Raw genomic sequence first — 19,757 nt, forward strand, 5'->3', positions numbered from 1 at the left:
TGATAGGAATCCAGGGTGGTAGCATATGAAGTAATAATTAGTCTACATTTATTCAGGAAGGTTATGAGCTAACTTTTCTCTACATACGGGAAGAATACGGACAATGGATGATTAATTTCTATCCTGATTATTGATAATTCCCAATAAAATCGTTGAAAAGGACTTAGATTTGCATGCTATAGTCTAGGAATATAGTAATCCTTTCTGTTTACTTCGAAATTCCTAAATTTTATTTTGCAATAGCCAAGGAAATTAATCAATCTGTTGAAATTGAAAAATTAATGGTATTTTAATTATTATATTTTGTGTATTGCCAGTTCCAAATATCTCACAATTTTAAAATTATACAACAATAAATTTACCAATAACATTGAAAGCGGTTTTTCCCGATGTTGAAGTGGGTTAGAATATATCTGTAAGTTTGTGAAGGGGCAAGCCCTCCCCGTGCCCCATAATATGCGCCCCTGTACGTTGCATAGCCTAATGCGCTCTTCACCTTTCCGATACACACATTATCTATGACCATATATATGACAAGGTAGCGTGATGAAACATATAACACACGTTTCATCGGCTAACGCAAGTAGATAAGGCACTTACAACTCGTGGATGTGTTTCATTACTTGCTAATCTATCTTATCAATTTCCTTGTTCATATCGGAAAAGGAAATCGCAAATGTGTATTTAGATATAGACACTATAGGAATCCTCAGTTGACTACTGCGTCTGATGAGAACCGTGACAATAACCCTTGGAAGCGGTTCTTGTCAATGCTGAAGTGGTGTGTCAGACGCGGCTGGTGGTATTTTTGCTTTCGGTGAATAAGTGACTGGGAAGAGAGTGAAGGTTCTTTCGAAAACGTTTACACTTCTTTAGAAAAGAATTGCACAAAACCAGTCACAGAGATGCCAGGGATCCTAAATCAAATTTTTGAAGGTTTCTTCCTTATAATCCGGTGGATACTGAGCCCAATCAATCACTTGTTCATTCAAGAGAGAATAGGAAATGACGATACACACATAGAACAAGAGAAAATACCTCATCCGTCTGAGTAAGTTCAAAGTATTATGATTTTTTAAATTTTACACTACTTTTCGCTCCGCCTATGGCTTAAGTATTACGAGATAATTAATTCTAAATGTTACCTAAAATTATCTTGAGAATAATGCCTTTGTTATATGAAAAAAATTAGCTGTGGTAATTTACTTCGAAATGCCGAAGTTTGTTAAATCATAATTGCCAAGAAAATTAGTAATGCTTTTGAAATTGAAAAATAAATTGTATGTTATTATTATCTTTTGTATTCTGCGAATTTTTACACATGGTATGAGATCTCAGTTTCAAATATCCCATTATGTTTTAATTTTAGGATACTATAGTTATCATTATTATATTTATTAATGAAGGTTAAAACCAACTGCGAAGAAGATGTGAACAGCATGTTTTCATAATAATGCGCAAGACCAATACTTTTACCATGACCAATACCATAGCATTTTAAATCCCTCACAGTTGTGAAATGCTGCGTAGTTACCAATGACTATTAAAACATGGGTTATTTCCTGACAATAATAATATTCACGATCCACAATCGTGTGAAGGAATAGTGTTGGTTGTAAAATCACTATCACAAAAGGACGAATCACTTTTTTGGAAGAAAATTGGAATTGTGCCATGATTATTAGTATCGGTATGATTTGTCCCCATAGACAGATTTACTTATTTGATTGGTGAAATTCGAAAAAGTTAGTTTCTGCAGTAGGGGAACCAAGTGTCACCTCCAACTACTTGTCCTTTAAAGATATATACCTACTTTAGCCAAGAGAAGTAATGCTTCAGGCGTCGGAGGAGAATATTCTTACCCTGTAAGAGTTTTGATGTAAAAATTGTAGGGCGCATAGTTCCTGAATATTGTTTCATTACTATTATTTGTTTTGTAAAACTGAAATTGTCATGTGAATTATACAGAGAATCAGTAAAAAAGCCTGACAGACAAGATGCAAGTACAAGTGGAAAAGCAGGAGCTGGTGAATCGATAGATGAAGAGTTTGCGAAGGAAGGATTAAGGCATCACAATGAATATAGAAGAAAACATGGCGTGCCAGACCTGAAACTGAGCTCTGAAGTAAGTTTACCATTTTTAAACAGCTTTCACATATTTTCTGCCGCCAATGAGGGAAGAAAGCTAGGGAGGATATTAACATTGTTCATTACAATTTTATTTTATGATTATAGCTGAATCAATTTTCTAAGCAATGGGCTAAAGTTTTAGCTAAAAAAGAAGCCTTGGATCACCGACAAGATAATGACTACGGAGAAAATATCTCTTTGATGTACTGGTCGAATGCATCGTGGAAGACAGTCGCCGAGGAAGCATGCAAGTCATGGTACGACGAAATCAAGGATCATGACTACGCCTCGGAAAGGATGGGCCGTTCTGGTTGGTATCATTTTTATTTTAAACAAACGCAAGTTAAAAAAGTCAACCCTCAGAATGTTTTTGTATTTACTTCCTGTGTCCAATTGATTAGCCTAATTATGAAGAAATAATTATCCACTATTCGTCACACTCTTTTTGGCTGATTTATCTTATTACGGTTAGTGTAAAGAGATGATTGGAGACGGATTGATATCTCTTCATTATAAATTCTGTATCCCAATATTTTTTTTGCTTAAGTTTCAAATTTGATGGTTCCATATGATGATGACTTATTGGCATCTGTCAAAACAGTCGACGATTTATATCAATTTGAATCGATAAATTGGTGAAGATTTACATGAATAGTCATGAATGTTACGGGTAAAAATATCATCGGGTTTTTGACAAGCGTTTTCTAAGGGTTCCATTTTGACAACGATGCATATTGAGTGACTGCTTGTTCATTTACAGTCAATAAATTGGTAATTATGTCGAAGTGATCGGAAAAAAATGGTTCCCAGGGAGTTGCCAAACCCTTATCTCTCAAAATTCTTAGCAATATCGTTCCTTTTTTCTGGCCACCCATCATGATGAGAACAATTTAATATTTCTCTCAGAATTTCTGTTTCAACCTCTTTAGATATGCTCTGGGGATAAAAATTAATATTTATGAAAACATCGCATCGATTTTCGTTTAATTATATATGCACACAATGACTTTCAAAAACCGGCCCACAAGACGGGCTAAGCCGTCTTCGTAATTTTTCGAAGTTTTCCTTCGCGTACTTCCCATATGCCCATGTCCACTGAGAGTCCGGTTGACCTGATTGGTTTGCGTTAGTGGTGCAAATTGACTATTCTACCCTCACCAAGGGGTCCTTGAATGGTGTTAGAGATAGGAAGCCCTCGTGTACCCACTCACGGAGCGTAAAAATTCCACTTTCAAAGAGAAGTCAGATAAATTTTCTCCTTCTTCGGCTTTTCTGCAATGGTTCCTTGGTTACCTATTTTACTTTTACTGTATCAGATGATTTCCAAAAACCTAAAATATTTGGGCACTTGTTAAACGACGTTTTAGAAGAGGAAAAACGGGAGCATCGAAAATTTTCCCCATTTTAACTCCAAACATTTTTCCCAGACATTCTTTGTATGTGCATTTTTGCCCATAGATCGTGACGCATATATTGACTTTCGGGTAAACCTTAATGAGAGCAGTGTCTAAGAAAGAAATACCATCGACGTAGTTATTTTCTCTCAACTACTGTTGGTGCCACGAATGAAACTTTGAAACAATAGTATATCTTAAAATGTATTATATATTGAGGGTGATTATTTAGTGAGATATTAGATTCTTGAAGCTGAATTTTATTGTATTTTATTTTGATTTTTGATTACAAATTAGAATAAGTTACGAATGGAATTGAACCAATTTCAAAATTGTCACAATAAATTACCATACAATAATAGCTTGATGGGAAAATTGAAATCTGTGGGATAATAAATATCTACAGCAAATACTTGCGGAATAATGAATGCGAAAACGAGAAAAATTTTGAAAATATAGCAATATACAGTATAGGATAGTGTACTTGGGAAATCATGTAGTAAAGACTTGCAGACGACAGTTGTTATGCTGGTGACTATTGTAATCATCTTTCTGACGGAAATTCCAAGCTTCCTCCCTTCCTTAAATCAGCGTCTCGACGCAGATACGTCTCGGTAGTTTTAAGAACGTGCTAGACTATTTATCAGAGCGAGAAATACTTAACGGAGAATAATGCTTTGCCTTGTGGCCTTGTCTCGGGGGTCCGGGAGAATCGCGAGGCATTTGGGAATAGTGGAGAATGCCTCGGTAAGATTTAAGAGCTTGGTGGGAGTATGTGAGACTGACCAAACAAACCTTTGGAGGCATAGGCAATACCAGAAGTTTAAGGTCAGTGGAAAACGCAGGTGCGCGCGCTGGCCGCAGGGACCGACTTTTTAAAGTGACCTTCTAGAGGCCTAATATTCGTTAACATGTTCCATCTGAAATGTAAGAAGAAAAAAAAAACAGTTCTATGGGTTAAAAATTAAGTAATACTTCCGCATGGTGGAAATTAATTCCATTTTCTGGCCTGAGCACCTGCTTTTTCCAGGAATAAAATACTTTAGTGAGAAATAGAGCACCGAGCTCCACTCAGTTCGTAAGAATGTTTGTTTTCAATAGTATCTCATGTCCTAGAGAAAATTAATTGATGCGATGGTAGGCAAATGGTAGACTTATTACCTGACCGTAAGTGCGGCGCGTGAGCTCCCGGCTCCACGCGTGGAATGAAGCCTGCTGCGGAATCTAAGCTTCTCAATTTAGTCCTGAAAAATGGCTGACCAAACGAGGAAAATGGAAGGCATCTTGCCCGGAAAAAGTTATTTCACGTATTACCATACATATAACGTTGTTTCCTCCATTTGAGATTATAAATTATTATTTCATTTTGGATTCTAGTGCGATCTATAAATGTTAAACAATAGACTTTGTTTTTAAGTCATTCATTCATATCCACAAACGAATATTTTATGAAGCTGATAAAATATGCGATAAAACATTTAAAAAATACTCACTTAATATGGCCTTTCGTTTTAATTTTCAATTACTGGAGTCAATGTGCCTTGATTTGTATATAAAATAACGCTTGAGTACCTGTTAATACGTTGTGACATTAAGACGAATACGACGTTTTTACCGTAGTACAGTAGGGAAAACTTGGGAGAGTCGTCGCATACAGGGTAGACTGCGCACCTCCCTTAATTTCAGTGTTTCCTGACAGATTGCGGGAAAATGCCCAATGCAGGGATGGAATAGATGCCAGAGAATAAGTGAGGATGTCCCGTTTGTTTTTCATTGGTTTTACAGATTTTAAAACGCAAATACTGAGATAAGTCTGGTATTTTACCTTCAAAATTTTCCTCGCTTCGAAATAAATTCGTATCCGACGTTGAACTATTGCTATATCACGATTTATGAGGTTTGCAGCAAGAGTAATTTGTGCTCGGAATGTTTTTAGTCTAGTTACAGCATAATGGCCTTAAAAGCCATATAGCCACGAGGTGCTGCCCCGCATCTGTAGAGAAAGGGAGAGACGCCACACTGAACTTCGGTACACATGCCGCATTTAACTCATGCAGGATATGTGTCGCATGGAATGAATTATAATTCCAAAAGAATTATTACGGGTTTTCAGCAATTTTATATCTGTTTTAATGTGTATACTTAAACGAAATACAATTTTTTTGTGTTGTGTAGTAGATAATTTATTTTTCTGCACGCATATTTTGAACATTACTATGCTAATTTTGTAGGATACAGCAAGTGTTAACTTAAGTAAAGCATATCTTAAGTTAATTGCCTGAATTTATTTTTAACTGGTATTTTGGGAATTCCAAAGGTATCCAAAGTTAAGTCTCTGTTTACTGAAGTCTTCGGTTCAACTTGTATTATAAAAAAAAAATAAATTGGATTACTATACCTCATGTAAATTACATTTCTTAGTTCTTAAACGTGTCATTTTTATAATATAACGGCATGAGAATAGGTCCAGTTTTACTACCCGCAATTCATTTGCATTAAAAACGTAGGCATGTTCTATTAACTAGAAAAAAGTAAAAATATATCACAAGTATTTGCAATGCTTAGTTTCCTCAAAACTTCAATAAATTTAGTAATCTGTTTCAGTCGGTTGTAATAACGTGCGGCGTATCACACTTATAGGTGTGTCGCGTCACCCGTAACGTACGGGATAGACGCCGCGAGGTAATGCTTTACAAAAATTATTCTTACAGCTAAGGGAAGAATTATTTAAGTATACTTTTTTTGTGTGCATCAGATACAAGACAGGTCACTATACTTACTATATAGTTTAAGTTATTTTACAAAATGAGCAGCATCACTCCCTGATTTACGCTGTCAGTAATTACAGTGAGACGAAATATAAATAAATACACTGGTCTCATGGAAATGGACTGGAACAGATGTATACAGCAATCTCTGGGTTAGCAAAAGTTCTCAAAGAGGAAAGTAAAAATGCAGATATAAGAAAGTGGAAATGCATATATTTGCACTTCCATTACTCTCAAATCATTTGAAAAATGAAAATGTATTGATTTTAATTTGATTTTTGATTTTTTTTTAAGTTTTAAAATTATAATCATGTTTTTTTTTCAGGTCACTTCACGCAGATGATTTGGAAATCCAGTGTAGAACTAGGTTTTAGCATGGAAAAAAGCAAGAGTGGTAAAATATTTGTTGTTGCCAATTATAACCCTCCAGGGAATGTGGTAGGAAAATTTAGTGATAACGTGCCACCTCCAAAATAGACTTACTGAATGATCTTAATATTTTAAATGTGTACCCACTGTTTTCTAAGGAATTAATGTAACCGAGATACCTGTATTATTAAGAGCTGAAATCGAGATCTTACACGGCAAAATCGATAAAATCACCACTTGATTTTGACTCTATAATAATCATCATATTCAAGTATCGATTATAATGCATTTCTCTTGATCCTATTTTAAAGTGACATTTACTTAAATGAAGGATCTTTAAAAAAAAAAAAGAATAATTATCATCATAATGCACCATGCCCATCGAGGATAAGAAGAATTTTGTTTACAGCTGATTTTTGTATGGTGAACGTAACGCACTTTATTACCAAATTGTTGCACGAAGAAGACCATGTTTAAACTTCTTCGACGGACTAATAATAGTTTATCATAATAATAATTTGCATATATATTGATATGTATATTTTCACCAACGTGACCACGACATAAACAAGGGAATTTAATCTATGAGAAATGCAAAGCATTATTTAGTAAATAAAACCATAACCTGACCTTTATAAAATTAATCTGACTATGACGCTATGCGCCGAAACACTTTGTGAATAACACATTTTCGGAATTAAAAAGTAGACTGAACAATGATAAGTTTTATTTACTTTGATTCGTGTAATTTGCCCTTTAACACTTAGTAACGATGAATATCCTCAATATGCGTATGTCACTTGCTATTGCAATAAGGCTAACTTCTCAAGCGGGGAGCTTTCCAAAGGAGTTGTAAATAGGTGGATTTTGCGAGCCTGCTGTAAAAAAAGGAAACCTAATCATAGCTCACTTTATGTTTATATTCATGTTTATGGTGTAGTTATCTCATCATGTTTATTTTGACGCATGAATTGAATTCTGTTCGTAAGATATATCGTCTTGTATATTAATCACAAAAGTTCAATTCAAATAGTAATTTGTGTAGGAAGAAATTTTAAGCCACCTGCAAAGTTAATGTTAAGAAGTGTCAAATGTTAATGATTGTGGGAAATGAGAGAATCGGACTATTGCATGCGACGCATATACAAGACTATCCTCGCGTCGCCTCCCCTTCTGCAGCTTTCGCGAGTTTTGACTGTCCATTGAACGGCTGCCATATCGTCCTTCCCTAAACGGCTGGCTAGTATTATTGAACCCCCTTGAATTATCATTGCATGCAGGTGCATGGGTTATTACTTCAGTCTGTGAACCTCTCATTTCAAAATTGAACATATCGGTGTTAATTTCGGAAAAAAATTATATTGCCGCATATTTATTTGCATTTAATGTAAAACTAAAGGTTAAATTCGGAGATATTTTCGAAGCAGTAAATAAATAAAGTTACCTACTCCTTGTTTTGGGTGCATCATGAATGGTTACATATGTTTGAATTGATGCCATTTCGAAGCAATAGGGTGGTTTCCTATTATTTTTTATTGCCGAAAGCGAGAGATTATTACTCCTGGAGTGCGCATTTCACGCTCTTAGATTTTCGAATGACAATATCTATTTATCGCGATTAAACGAAAAGTGGAAATTTTCAAGCGCTAAAACGCGACGGCTAACTAAGCAGGAATGATGGGAAAAGTCCGTGTGACGTAGTATTTCTGGTTCCAGCTGTCGGCGTGTGACCTGACCTTGGGGCGAGGCTTGAGCGCTAATACGACGCAGGCTGCTAGTGGGTAGCGCTTGGCTTAAATAAGGATTATTATTCCCCTATCAAACGAAGGAAACTTTCCGAACTTAGGTATTTTTAATGTGTGATTATTAAGAGATGTTTCCCTGAGCTCTGTGCCTCATGCATGCATTAGTAATCTCAGACAATGTAAAACTCCTATGTACTCGTATAGAAACTAGGTCCCTGTGACGTCACGTGGAGTGGCATTGCATGGAAGCCAATCTGGCCTTTTTCAAATGAGGTTAAATTTGACCGTTGCCATTCGTCTAAACCGGGATTTCTAAAACCAAATAGAATTAGTATATTATGAATACACTAATGGTGGGTAAGGAATTGCAATCAATGCATTTCGTTTTCTTTTATGAAGGAAACTACCCTTTTAACTTACCTACTAGCTGATTTTAAGTTCCTTAGATGCCCATTTTCAGCTCTCCTCTGCTTTCTTCGTTGATATGCGCTTACCTTTTAAATGAAGATAATAAAAATAGGCATGAGACACAGGATTATTATGTTACTTATCTTACTGATTCCATCAGGATTTATTAAAAAAATTAAAAGAATCAGCTATTATAAAAGTTAAAGGAAGGATTCACGTGAATCGAGCTTAAGATTTTACTATCAAGCTTAAAAGTAAATCTAAACGAAAATAAACAAAATCAATGGAGCTTGGTAACGGAAATGCCATGGCCCTTCCCAGCAACGTAATGGAAAAGCCAAATAGTTAACCAAAAGGATAAAAATGAAGAATGGAATGCATTGGCTGATAAGGAACTCAATAAATTAAGGTAAAATGTCTTTCATAAAACAAAGAATTTGAGAGTATAAATTTTAGTGCGCGATGAGATTAATTCTTCTCTATCTATTTGATTTTCCATGAAGTGGGTATTCATGGTCTTACGTCGTTTTTCGCGCACTAAAGATAACTCAAAATGTCTCAATATTTGAATTTATCTTTTACTCTGATAGAAGCATACAATGATGCCATAGTGAGATTCTGGAAGACTGTGAAATTAGCTGGGATAAATGGCAACCGCCAGTCCGTAAGTTGACTAATTATCGTATTACCAATACCCGTTTTTAACATTAAAGTTGCACGGACGTCACTTTGAGCACCTTCTGTGATTGGACGTCAGGTGGAAGTATCCTAAGAAAAACTGTACTACGTGGTTGTAGAAAGTATGCGTTTCCGGACCGAACATCTTCAGCCACTATGAAGAAGTGTACATAACTCAGAAAGTCTGGGTTTCTGGAACAGGTTTTATTGGACTTTTTACTTGTTTTGTTGGGTACTACCACCTCTCAAAGTATTGGACACTTAAAATTTTAAACACCCTGTATAGACTGTGAACAGGAGATAAAACCTTATTTACCTGAGTAGGTTTGTGTATTTTTTTCATCTACTTTCCGTTCGGCTCATGGCTTAACCGTTATGAGAGAATTTATTTCTAATATTAACTAAAATTATCTTGAAATTAATGGCTTATGTAGAATGAAAAATATTCGCTGCTAAAATGTACTTGGAAATTCCGATTTTTTAAAATAAAAGCTAAAGAAATGAATCACACTATTTCACCCAGCATTTTCATATATTCCGTTAATGTTAAAATTATAGGACATTATAGCTATCATTATTATCAATGACAGTAAAAAATCAACCGCGAAGCAGATGTGTACTGCATGTTTACGTAGTATTGCGCAGGAACATTACTCATAGCATTTTAAATCCTTTGGAGTTGTAAAAACATACACGAAAGCTGCACTGTTACCTTTGCCCATCAAAGAAGAAGTTATTTATTAAAAATAATATCACAATCCATAGCCGTGTGAAAAAATTGCGTTGTTTGTAAAATCACTGAATGCTGTGTCTAAATGATGATTTTCTTTTTGCAGTTGGAAGGAAATAGAAATATTCCAATGATATATAATACCGCTCTCAGTCTGATTTGTCGTCAGAGAAGGATTTACGTATTTGACTAATGAAGTCCGAAAAAGTTAGCTTCTGTGATAGGGGAATAAAAATGCCATATTCCACTTCTGGTCCTAAATAAATAAATAATATATGTATAGATATATAAATACAGAGCCACATATCTTCTTAAGTTGAGAGAAATAATGCTTCCGGATACAAATTGTCGGCGAATTCTATTTCTCTGTTCGAGTTTTGATCCTGAAATAATCGAACACATAGTCCCTGGTTATATTCAAATTTCTATTATTTGTGTTTGTAAAACTGATATTGTAACGTGCATTGTACAGAGGATCAGTAAAAAAGCCTGACAGACAAGATGCAAGTACAAGTGGAAATGCAGGAGCTGGTGGATCGGTAGATGAAGAGTTTGCGAAGGAAGGATTAAGGCATCACAATGAATATAGAAGAAAACATGGCGTGCCAGACCTGAAACTGAGCTCTGAAGTAAGTTTACTATACTATAGCTAAATACAGTTTTCACATATTTTCAGCTGCTAATGAAGGAAGATTACGATGTTTTTTTACCATTTCAGCTGAATAATTTTTCTAAGAAATGGGCAAAGGTTTTAGCTAAAAAGGAAGTCATGGAACACCGACCGAACAATGACTATGGAGAGAATATCTACTTCATTTACTCGCCGAATGTTTCGTGGAAGACAGTCGCCGAGAAAGCCTGCAAGTCGTGGTACGACGAAATCAAAGATCATGACTACTCCTCGGAAAGGATGGGCCGTTCTGGTTGGTATAATTTTTATTTGAAATAATCGCAAGGTAAAAAATTCAAACCTCAGAATTTTTTTTGTATTTACTTCCTTTGTCCAATTCATTGGCCTAATTACGAAGAAATAATTACCCAGTGTTTGTCACACTCTTTTTGGCTGATTTATCTGATTACGGTTGGTGTGAAGAGACGATTGGAGACGTCTTGATATTTCTTCGTACTAAATGCTGAATTCCAATCTTTTTATTCACTTAGTTTCTAATGTTAGGGTTTCATATGAGGATTTATCGGCGTTTGTCAACACCGTTGACTGATTTCTATCAATTTCATTGGTAATTTGGTTAATATTAACGTGAATAGTCACGAATGTTGCTGATTTAAAAACATCGTCGGGTCTTATTACAAGCATCTTCTAGGGGTACTATTTCGACATTGATCCATAGTCTCCTCGATTATTTGCTGTCAAAAAGCGGTATCATGGTGCCGGAACACTCCGGAACGCCGTTCCGGCATTGCTTAACAAAAGACATTATGATAAATAACAATTTTGTTGCTTAAAAAGTTCATATATATACATTCATAATCAAAACAAAAACATTTATAATAAAAAGTAAATAATAACTTGCACTAAAATAACACACAGAGTAATATTGTACTTCCAAAAAAAGTTAGGGAATGTGCGTTCCGGTAGTGCTAATTTTGCCATGACGTCACTGCTGGGTCATTCCACATCAATTCAACCAAAGAAAAATCACTTTCTCACCCACCATCTCAGATTTTGATGACACTTGGCTTGTTTATTCTACCCATAAAGATGAGTCACCATGCCAAATTTTAACCCTCTACCTCTTACCGTTTCCTTTTTATAGCCTTTTAAAGTTTTGCATTTCCGAAAATTCTAACCTATGGATATCGCAAAATGGAGGACGCTTACGTTTCGAAAATTATTTGTAACTTTTTTATTTACCATTAAATCTCCATGAAAATTTATAGGCTTATTCTTAAAACAATGAAGAATATAGAAAAAAATACCTCAAACCTCTAAGTTAACCTACTAGGGCTGAAAAAAATATTTTGTTTGCATCTTTGTATTTTTTTTAAACGAAGACATAGTTTAGCGTAAAATTAAATATCATCGAAAGGGTATGTAATAATCACAAAAACTTTTTTTTCTAAATAATCCTTACTAAATGGGCTATCAAATGCTTTAAAAAAATTCATGGGGTTTTGATTCCTTTGCTGAGTTTCATTGCATTATATATTAGGTTTCCAATTTATTTTTTCCGTCCAATTTTACTGAACAATAAGGATTTCCAGGGATTATAATGATCTTTAGGCTTGCACTATTATTAAGGATATCTGAAGGTATATTTTATTATTCAATTCATAACATCATATTTTAACCTGTATCATCTTGTTCAAAGAACTTAATTTCAAACAAACTCAAAAATTAAAAATAAACAATAGGTGTTAACTTACCTATATAAACTATTTAATATTTCACACATCTTAATTACATTCCAAATTTTACAGGAAACATTAAATGGAGTTTTGAAAATTTCTCTTCAATTGAGCTGACACATTTTTCTGGAAACCTATAGGTCCTTCCGGTCGAAGTGTAAGGAGGATCAACAATTGCAAGTACATGATCATGACCTCGAGGTATCGGCACGGTGCAAATGTCCTCTCGCTTTGGCCATTGAAATGATGGTGATGGCCCTGCAAGATGCATAAATTGAACAGTCACATCACCTTCTTCTTTATTCACTTCAGTTATGATTCCAAAGTACCATAGATTATCATATTTACAAGCCACGTAGCATGATGGATTCAAATTTTCTTCTGTCACGAATGATGTTGATTTATTCCTCAAGTTAAACGTGAGGGCAGGTTTCTCATCGGAACTGATCCTCCTTGCTTCCAAGTTCCCTGAACTGTCTATCGGCTTAAAGTTATGGAAGCTTCTGGTTCCAGGGACTTTGTATGTCCTCAAAGCGTTTTTCTAAGTCAGAACGTGTCTTAACCATATCATCTTTAGAAATATAATAAAAATTAACTTTTGTAATGTTTGATTTACAAAACTCGTACAAATGTGATGCAGACAGAATCTGATTTCCAACAGGTCTCTGAAGACTTTCCTTTCTTGCCAACCTTTTCACGGTGCCTCCAATTCCATCGCATTCAGTCTTCTCATGGCTAGTTGCAAAAAACGACCACTGTGCCTTGATCTTAAAATCTTGTTCATGCAAGCAGAGGTTGATAAAATTAAATTTATTTTTATATTGGCCTGCACAGCCATCACTGAAGTAGTGAATCTCTGTCCAAATGATTTTTTTCAAATCCATCTGGGCCAGATGGATTTGAAAAAAATCGATTTTTCCGATCCGCCCTAGTGTAAAGTGCAGGAGTCAGATGTCCAGTGGTATCCCTGGGCTTCATCCTGGATAGTGAACGAGTAATTCTCACTGAAGTCCAATGACACTACAGCAATGTTTCCATTGGAAGATTCCTTTAGTGTTTTGAAAAACTTTGATTGCGACTTAGCAATGAAGGAGTGGGGAACAAGTTTTTCCAATTTGGATGTTAGGTCTTCAATATAGTCTTCAATTTTTGCTGTTTGAGTAATCATTTGAGTTCTGTCGGTTGATAACCACTGATTAAATTCAATTGTGTCGTCTTCGTCATAATCTTCAAATTTTGTAAGTAAAAAACTTGTTAGATTTTCTTTTGGTGGGCATAGGCTACAGTGCCTTAACATACATTCTCGACTTAGGTTTTCACATACCAACATTTTTGTCAGGTCTTTGTAGTTTTCTTCAAAGTGTGCTGCATGAATTAATAATATTACGTTCTGATGAATAGTGCAGACACATACTGAATGGGTGCCGCTGGCACCTGCTAAAACACACCATTTCGGGCGAAGAGAGCAGAACTTAGAAAAACCAACTTTTATTGCTGGATGCTCTTTTTTAAAATTTGAATAAAGTTCACGTAGGTTGCCTAAAACCAACCGTTTTCTTTCATATTGTTTTTTCCCAATGCTCACAACATCTTTCATCCCAGGCAAAACTCTAGACTGCTCATCACTTTGAAAATATTGTTTTACCAACTCAACAACTTCAGGTTTAAGTTGTTTCCCTCTTTTTGAGTCTGGTTCTGCTAACAAGCCTTTTTCCTTTAAAAGTTTCTGTGCTTGACGTACCGAATAATCTGAAACCTGAAAAGTGTCTTTAATTTTTTGCCTACACCAGTCTAGTGATGCTGGTATAGTCAGTAGCTGAATCTGTTTTTTATTTGTTGTTAAATGTAGATTGTCCTTTATGTTATTAATTAGCTTGTCCATGTCTGCAGCCTTTTCTTCTACAGTCTTTTCTAAATTGTTTTTGTCAAAACCCCATTAATATTTTTTCATTATTTGATAGCCCATTTAGTAATGATTATTTAGAAAAAAACGTTTTTGTGATTATTACATACCCTTTCGATGATATTTAATTTTACGCTAAACTATGTCTTCGTTTAAAAAAAATACAAAGATGCAAACAAAATATTTTTTTCAGCCCTAGTAGGTTAACTTAGAGGTTTGAGATATTTTTTTCTATATTCTTCATTGTTTTAAGAATAAGCCTATAAATTTTCATGGAGATTTAATGGTAAATAAAAAAGTTACAAATAATTTTCGAAACGTAAGCGTCCTCCATTTTGCTATATCCATAGGTTAGAGTTTTCGCAAATGCAAAACTTTAAAAGGCTATAAAAAGGAAACGGTAAGAGGTAGAGGGTTAAAATTTGGCATTGTGACTCATCTTTATGGGTAGAACATACAAGCCAAGTTTCATCAAAATCTGAGATGGTGGGTGAGATGGCCTGGTTGAACTGACATGGAATTACCCTGCTGTCAAATTATCGATCATAGTATTTCATTTAATTTATTTTCCAACGGCAGCAGCCAATTTACAATAGTAATACAATAATTTACGATAAGTAATTCAATAATTTACAATAATATACAGTAATAATACACAGTGATAAAATACAGTAATAATATAAAGTGGTATATGAAACATAAGATGGTATAAAGTTTGTAAAATATCAGAGGGGAGTGTGACAACGAAGAAGGTTAGACAAAGTAAAGTGAACAAGAGAAACAAGAACAAGAGAATGACATGTCAAAGAACCAGGAGAATGGAGGCCCGTCTGCGGATTTTATGGAGGCTGTCAAAAAAGAGGTCGCATTCGGACGCTACTTGATTTCCAAGCCGGGTAAATCTTGCAAGAGGACTGTTGAAGTCGAAATTGGTTGCATGGTATCTGCGGCTCAAAATGTCACGGGATCTTGTAGTAGTTGTTTCTGCATTCATCCCCTTCATCCGAATCGCTCTCCAGCATCAGACGGAAGCTCTCCTCCTCATCGTATTCCTGAGATTGCTGCTTCTCGGTAAGATCGCCTTCAGGTCCATATTGACGGTAGTATTGACGGAATCGGAAAAGTAGAAGGCGAGAGTGTTGGTATCCAATCTTTTGAGCCCGGGTTCTAATCAAGGTTGTTGCGTAGATAGTCAGAGACTGCGTAATCCTTACCTGAGTGCTTTGTGGAGCTTGCTTCACGTAAAACACTCCGTCTGTTGAATGGGACGCTAAGCCGTGGTCCTTTTTTTTGGACGATTTTCTCTCCTCGCTTCCTTCCTTACCCTTCCCCACCACAATAATGACTTATTCTGTCCCTCGCCTCCTATGAATACCCACCTATATCGAAAATATCGAGTCAAAAATGTCAATTAAATATTTTGAAAACGCTCAAAAACAGTCGCATGTTTTGAAATGAGAATAGGGGGTGTAAAAACATAATTTTTCGATAAATATGCATTTTTATGGTGGAACAAGACTATAATGAATACAAACAACTGCTCTCTTACCTATACAATCTATCGTTGGCGCGCAAGAAAACGAGTGAAAGACGACGTTTAAAACTACATCCACGGAACCAAGGAGATTTTAAAACTAAAATTCTCCTTGCAAATAACATAGGATGTCTATGAAAATGCCAAGGAGTGAAGTGTATACTTTTCAGTCAGTGTGACACATGAAAAACTGCGGTGCAAAAGCACTGTTGGTACTGTGACAGAACACATGCCGCAAAACACCTGGCGGGAACTAGAATACCGCTTCGACATGCTCCGAGCTACCAAGGGGGCACACATTGAAGTTTACTTTTAAAAAACTAATAACACTGATCTATGTAATAGCGTAGAATGTAAATTACCGGGTGTTTCATTGATAGGTATTATAAAAACATTATTTTATCCAAACTATCGATCGTTGAGCCTCGATTGTTTCCGAGGCTGCACGAACTTCATTTTTCAACAAGACGGGGAACCCCCTCCCTGCGTGTGTGAGTATCTGAATGAATCTTTACCAAACCGTTGGATTGTTCGTTAAGGAACAAGCGACTTAGCATTTCTCAGTTGGACTCCACCAGTGGTGCAGTGAGGGGGGGGAGGGGTGTGATAGATAGGGGGGTAGGCTAGGTTAGGAGTATTAGGTTCTCCTTTATCTATCTATTTTTCATATAATCTTTTAACACTGAGTATGCATGCATTGCAAATAAACTAATGAAAACTTAGAATTTTATAACAAAAAAAATTGGTTCAAGTAATCCTAGTCTATTTAACACACCTTTCAGATACTCTTCACGATAAACTAGAGCCTTGTGGGGGTCCCCTAAGCTTGGGGCCCTCGGCGATTGCCGACCAGCGAACTAGCCAGACCGCCCCTAATTACGGGTTGCCAAGTACGACTTATTTTGAGGCCGGAGTCCCTGTTAAAATTGTTCCTTTCATTTCGTATTTCTCCGGATTCAATGAAGAATCTCTGTTTAAAGTGTTTATGCTTAGGCGACAATTTTTGTTTCCTTAAGGTCGATTCCTTGGCCCAGCGCTGCTTGTTCAGCTACCGCAGACTTAGTTGACTGCCCCATTCGAATTGCTCTCTGGTGTTTCGTTTTCTCTGATCTGCCGATGTAGTTCTTCCGGCAGGTTTGACAAGGAATGCGGTAGACCCCTTCGACTTGAAGTAGAGTTCTATCCTTGACGGTTTTTAATACATGTTTTACCTCTACGTGAGGAGACACAATTCGAAGGATATTTCCCATCCTGCTAGCTGTCCCTTTCATGTACGGCAGGAAGGCTTTCTTTTGGTCGCCGAGGTCATTGCTGGGGAGAGAGGGGCACCCATCACTGCTCCAGACGTTTGTTGTGCGTCTCTCAACATTAAACAATAGACTTTATTTTGTAACAATTCATTCCTATCCCCATAGTGTATTGTAAGAGGCCAATTGAAATATGCGAGAAAACAAAAATAAGTTACTCCATACGCCCTATTGCTTTAGTTTTCAATTACTGGGGTGAATGTTCCTCGATTTGTGATGGAACGTCGCTGAAGTACCGATGACTGCTTATTCATGTGAAGTTTTTACAGTAATTATTTACTTTTTTTACAGTTTTAAAAAATCACAGGGAGACGAAATATAAATAAATAAACTGCTCTCATGAAAATGGACTGGGGCAGTTGTATGAAGCTAAAGCAAAAGATCGCCCAGGAGGAAAGTAAAAATAAGAATATATGGTAGTGGAAATAAATATTATCCCACTTCCATTGCATAGCCTCAAATCCTTAGAAAGAAGAAAATATAATGAATTAAATGTGTTTTTTGATTTTTTTCTCCCCACAATTTTGAAAATTAATATGCTGTTTATTTTTTCCAGGTCACTTCACGCAGATGATATGGAAATCCAGCGTAGAACTAGGTTTTAGCATGGAAAAAAGCAAGAGTGGTAAAATATTTGTTGTTGCCAATTATAACCCACCAGGGAATATGGTAGGAAAATTTAGTGATAACGTGCCACCACCAAAATAGGATTATTGAATGATCTTGATATTGATATGTTGAATGTGGGGTACCCACTATGCTCCAATGCATTAATATAACTAAGATGCATTTTTCATTCAGAGTTGCAGTTGAGATCGTATTCTCTCACCCTTCAAAATCAAAAGATCACCACTTAATGTTGAGGCCATCTTATAACATGATCATCAAGTATTGAGTTTTATGTATGTCACATGATCCTATTTCAAAGTAACTTTTATTTAAATGAAGCTTTCAAAGTAACATTTATTAAAAATTATCCATGTAATGCCGTTACAAACCATGCCCCAATCAGGATCCTTCCAGGATAAGAAGAATATTTTTCATAGTTGATTTTCGAGAAGTAAGCGCAATACACTCAATTACAGAATTGCTGTGCATACCAAATCATCTTTAAACTTCTTCAACCGAATTAACAATTTGTATTTTTCTCCCAACCTTTCCACAAAAAAAATCTAGAGAAAATTTGGTTTGGAAGAAATTTGGAAAAAAATCAAGAAATGAAAAATGTTATTTATTATTTATTTATTGACCTGATAATGACAATCTCTGTCCAAATGTATTGTGAATAACAAATTTTTGCTATTAAAAAGTGGAGAGTACAATAAAAATATAATTTATTATAATTCATGCTATATCACTTTTAGTCCTAAAATGATATTTTCCTTAAATGAATACGTACATTAATTGTTATTTCAATCAGGCTAACACTTCTCAAGTATTGCAAGCAGGGGGTATTCCCAAGCAGTGGGTAATAGGATAAATATTTGATTCATTTTGCGAGCTTGTTGAAAAAAAGGAAGCCCGATCATACCTCACTTTATGTTTACATTTGCGTTCTCGGTGATGTATCCTCTTCAGGTTTGTGTTGATGCAGGACTTGCAATAACATTTACTAGGCAATCACTGGTCATATGCTAAGTCTTGAGTATTCAATTGTTAGTAAATAAATGGAGCTATTTGCTCACGGGAACCTAAAATAGAGATAACATGGTTAATTTATATGTACTAAATAACACCTTGGTGCAATGGCAAGGGCTTTCATATAAAATAATTTTATAAAAATTGCACTTAAAAAAATTACAGTTCGAGCATAAAATTGCATTAGATGAAATAGAGACTTTAATTAATCATTCATGGGCGTCAACTTCCTTTCCTTGATACCGCATTGCATTTTGGGGATTTTTCTTTGGGATGTCCAAGACTTACCCCTTGGAGGGATAAGAAGAAATAAGAATGGATAAAATATATCATAATCCACATCAATTCATTCCATATTCTTGTTACATTTTCTCATGAGGAAATTTTTCATTGCTACTGGTATTTGAGATGGGTTACTGACAGGATAGGCTATTTATTTGATGAAGTAAATGAAGGAGGGGTTTTTGAACGAGTTTCCTACATTCACTGGATGCTGTCTTCATGGGCTGGATTTAGGATCACATTCGCAGATCCATTGAGCGCAGGGTCGCCAGGGGAGAAGAAGGGGGTGAAAAGATGCTTCCTGGTGAAAGTTTCGGGATAGGATGAGGAGAGGTAGAAAGATAAGGATGGAGAGGTTTTTGGAGGAGGCAACAGAAAGCTGAGGTCATTTGCACCATCAGGGAAGGGTACAAACAGAAGGGTGGAGAGAAACCCAGTGTCAGCATTAGTCTGTTCTTAACCCTTTCACTACTAATGACGGAAATATTTGGCAGAATGTTTCTT

General features: G+C 35.7%; 1 protein-coding gene across 1 annotated transcript; it reads left to right on the forward strand.

The window, feature by feature from the left end:
* The first annotated feature begins 303 nt into the window (after positions 1-303).
* On the forward strand, positions 304-18,527 carry LOC124155401 (repressed by EFG1 protein 1-like). Its single transcript, XM_046529229.1, has 8 exons — positions 304-1,051; positions 1,969-2,125; positions 2,236-2,440; positions 6,618-6,768; positions 9,528-9,614; positions 10,695-10,851; positions 10,941-11,145; positions 17,890-18,527. The coding sequence occupies exons 1-8, from the start codon at positions 906-908 to the stop codon at positions 18,039-18,041; spliced, it is 1,260 nt and encodes a 419-aa protein (XP_046385185.1). The 5' UTR covers positions 304-905; the 3' UTR covers positions 18,042-18,527.
* Positions 18,528-19,757: the final 1,230 nt, after the last annotated feature.

The sequence above is a fragment of the Ischnura elegans genome, chromosome 1 (genome assembly GCF_921293095.1).
Source record: "Ischnura elegans chromosome 1, ioIscEleg1.1, whole genome shotgun sequence".
Classification (NCBI taxonomy): Eukaryota; Metazoa; Arthropoda; class Insecta; order Odonata; family Coenagrionidae; genus Ischnura; species Ischnura elegans.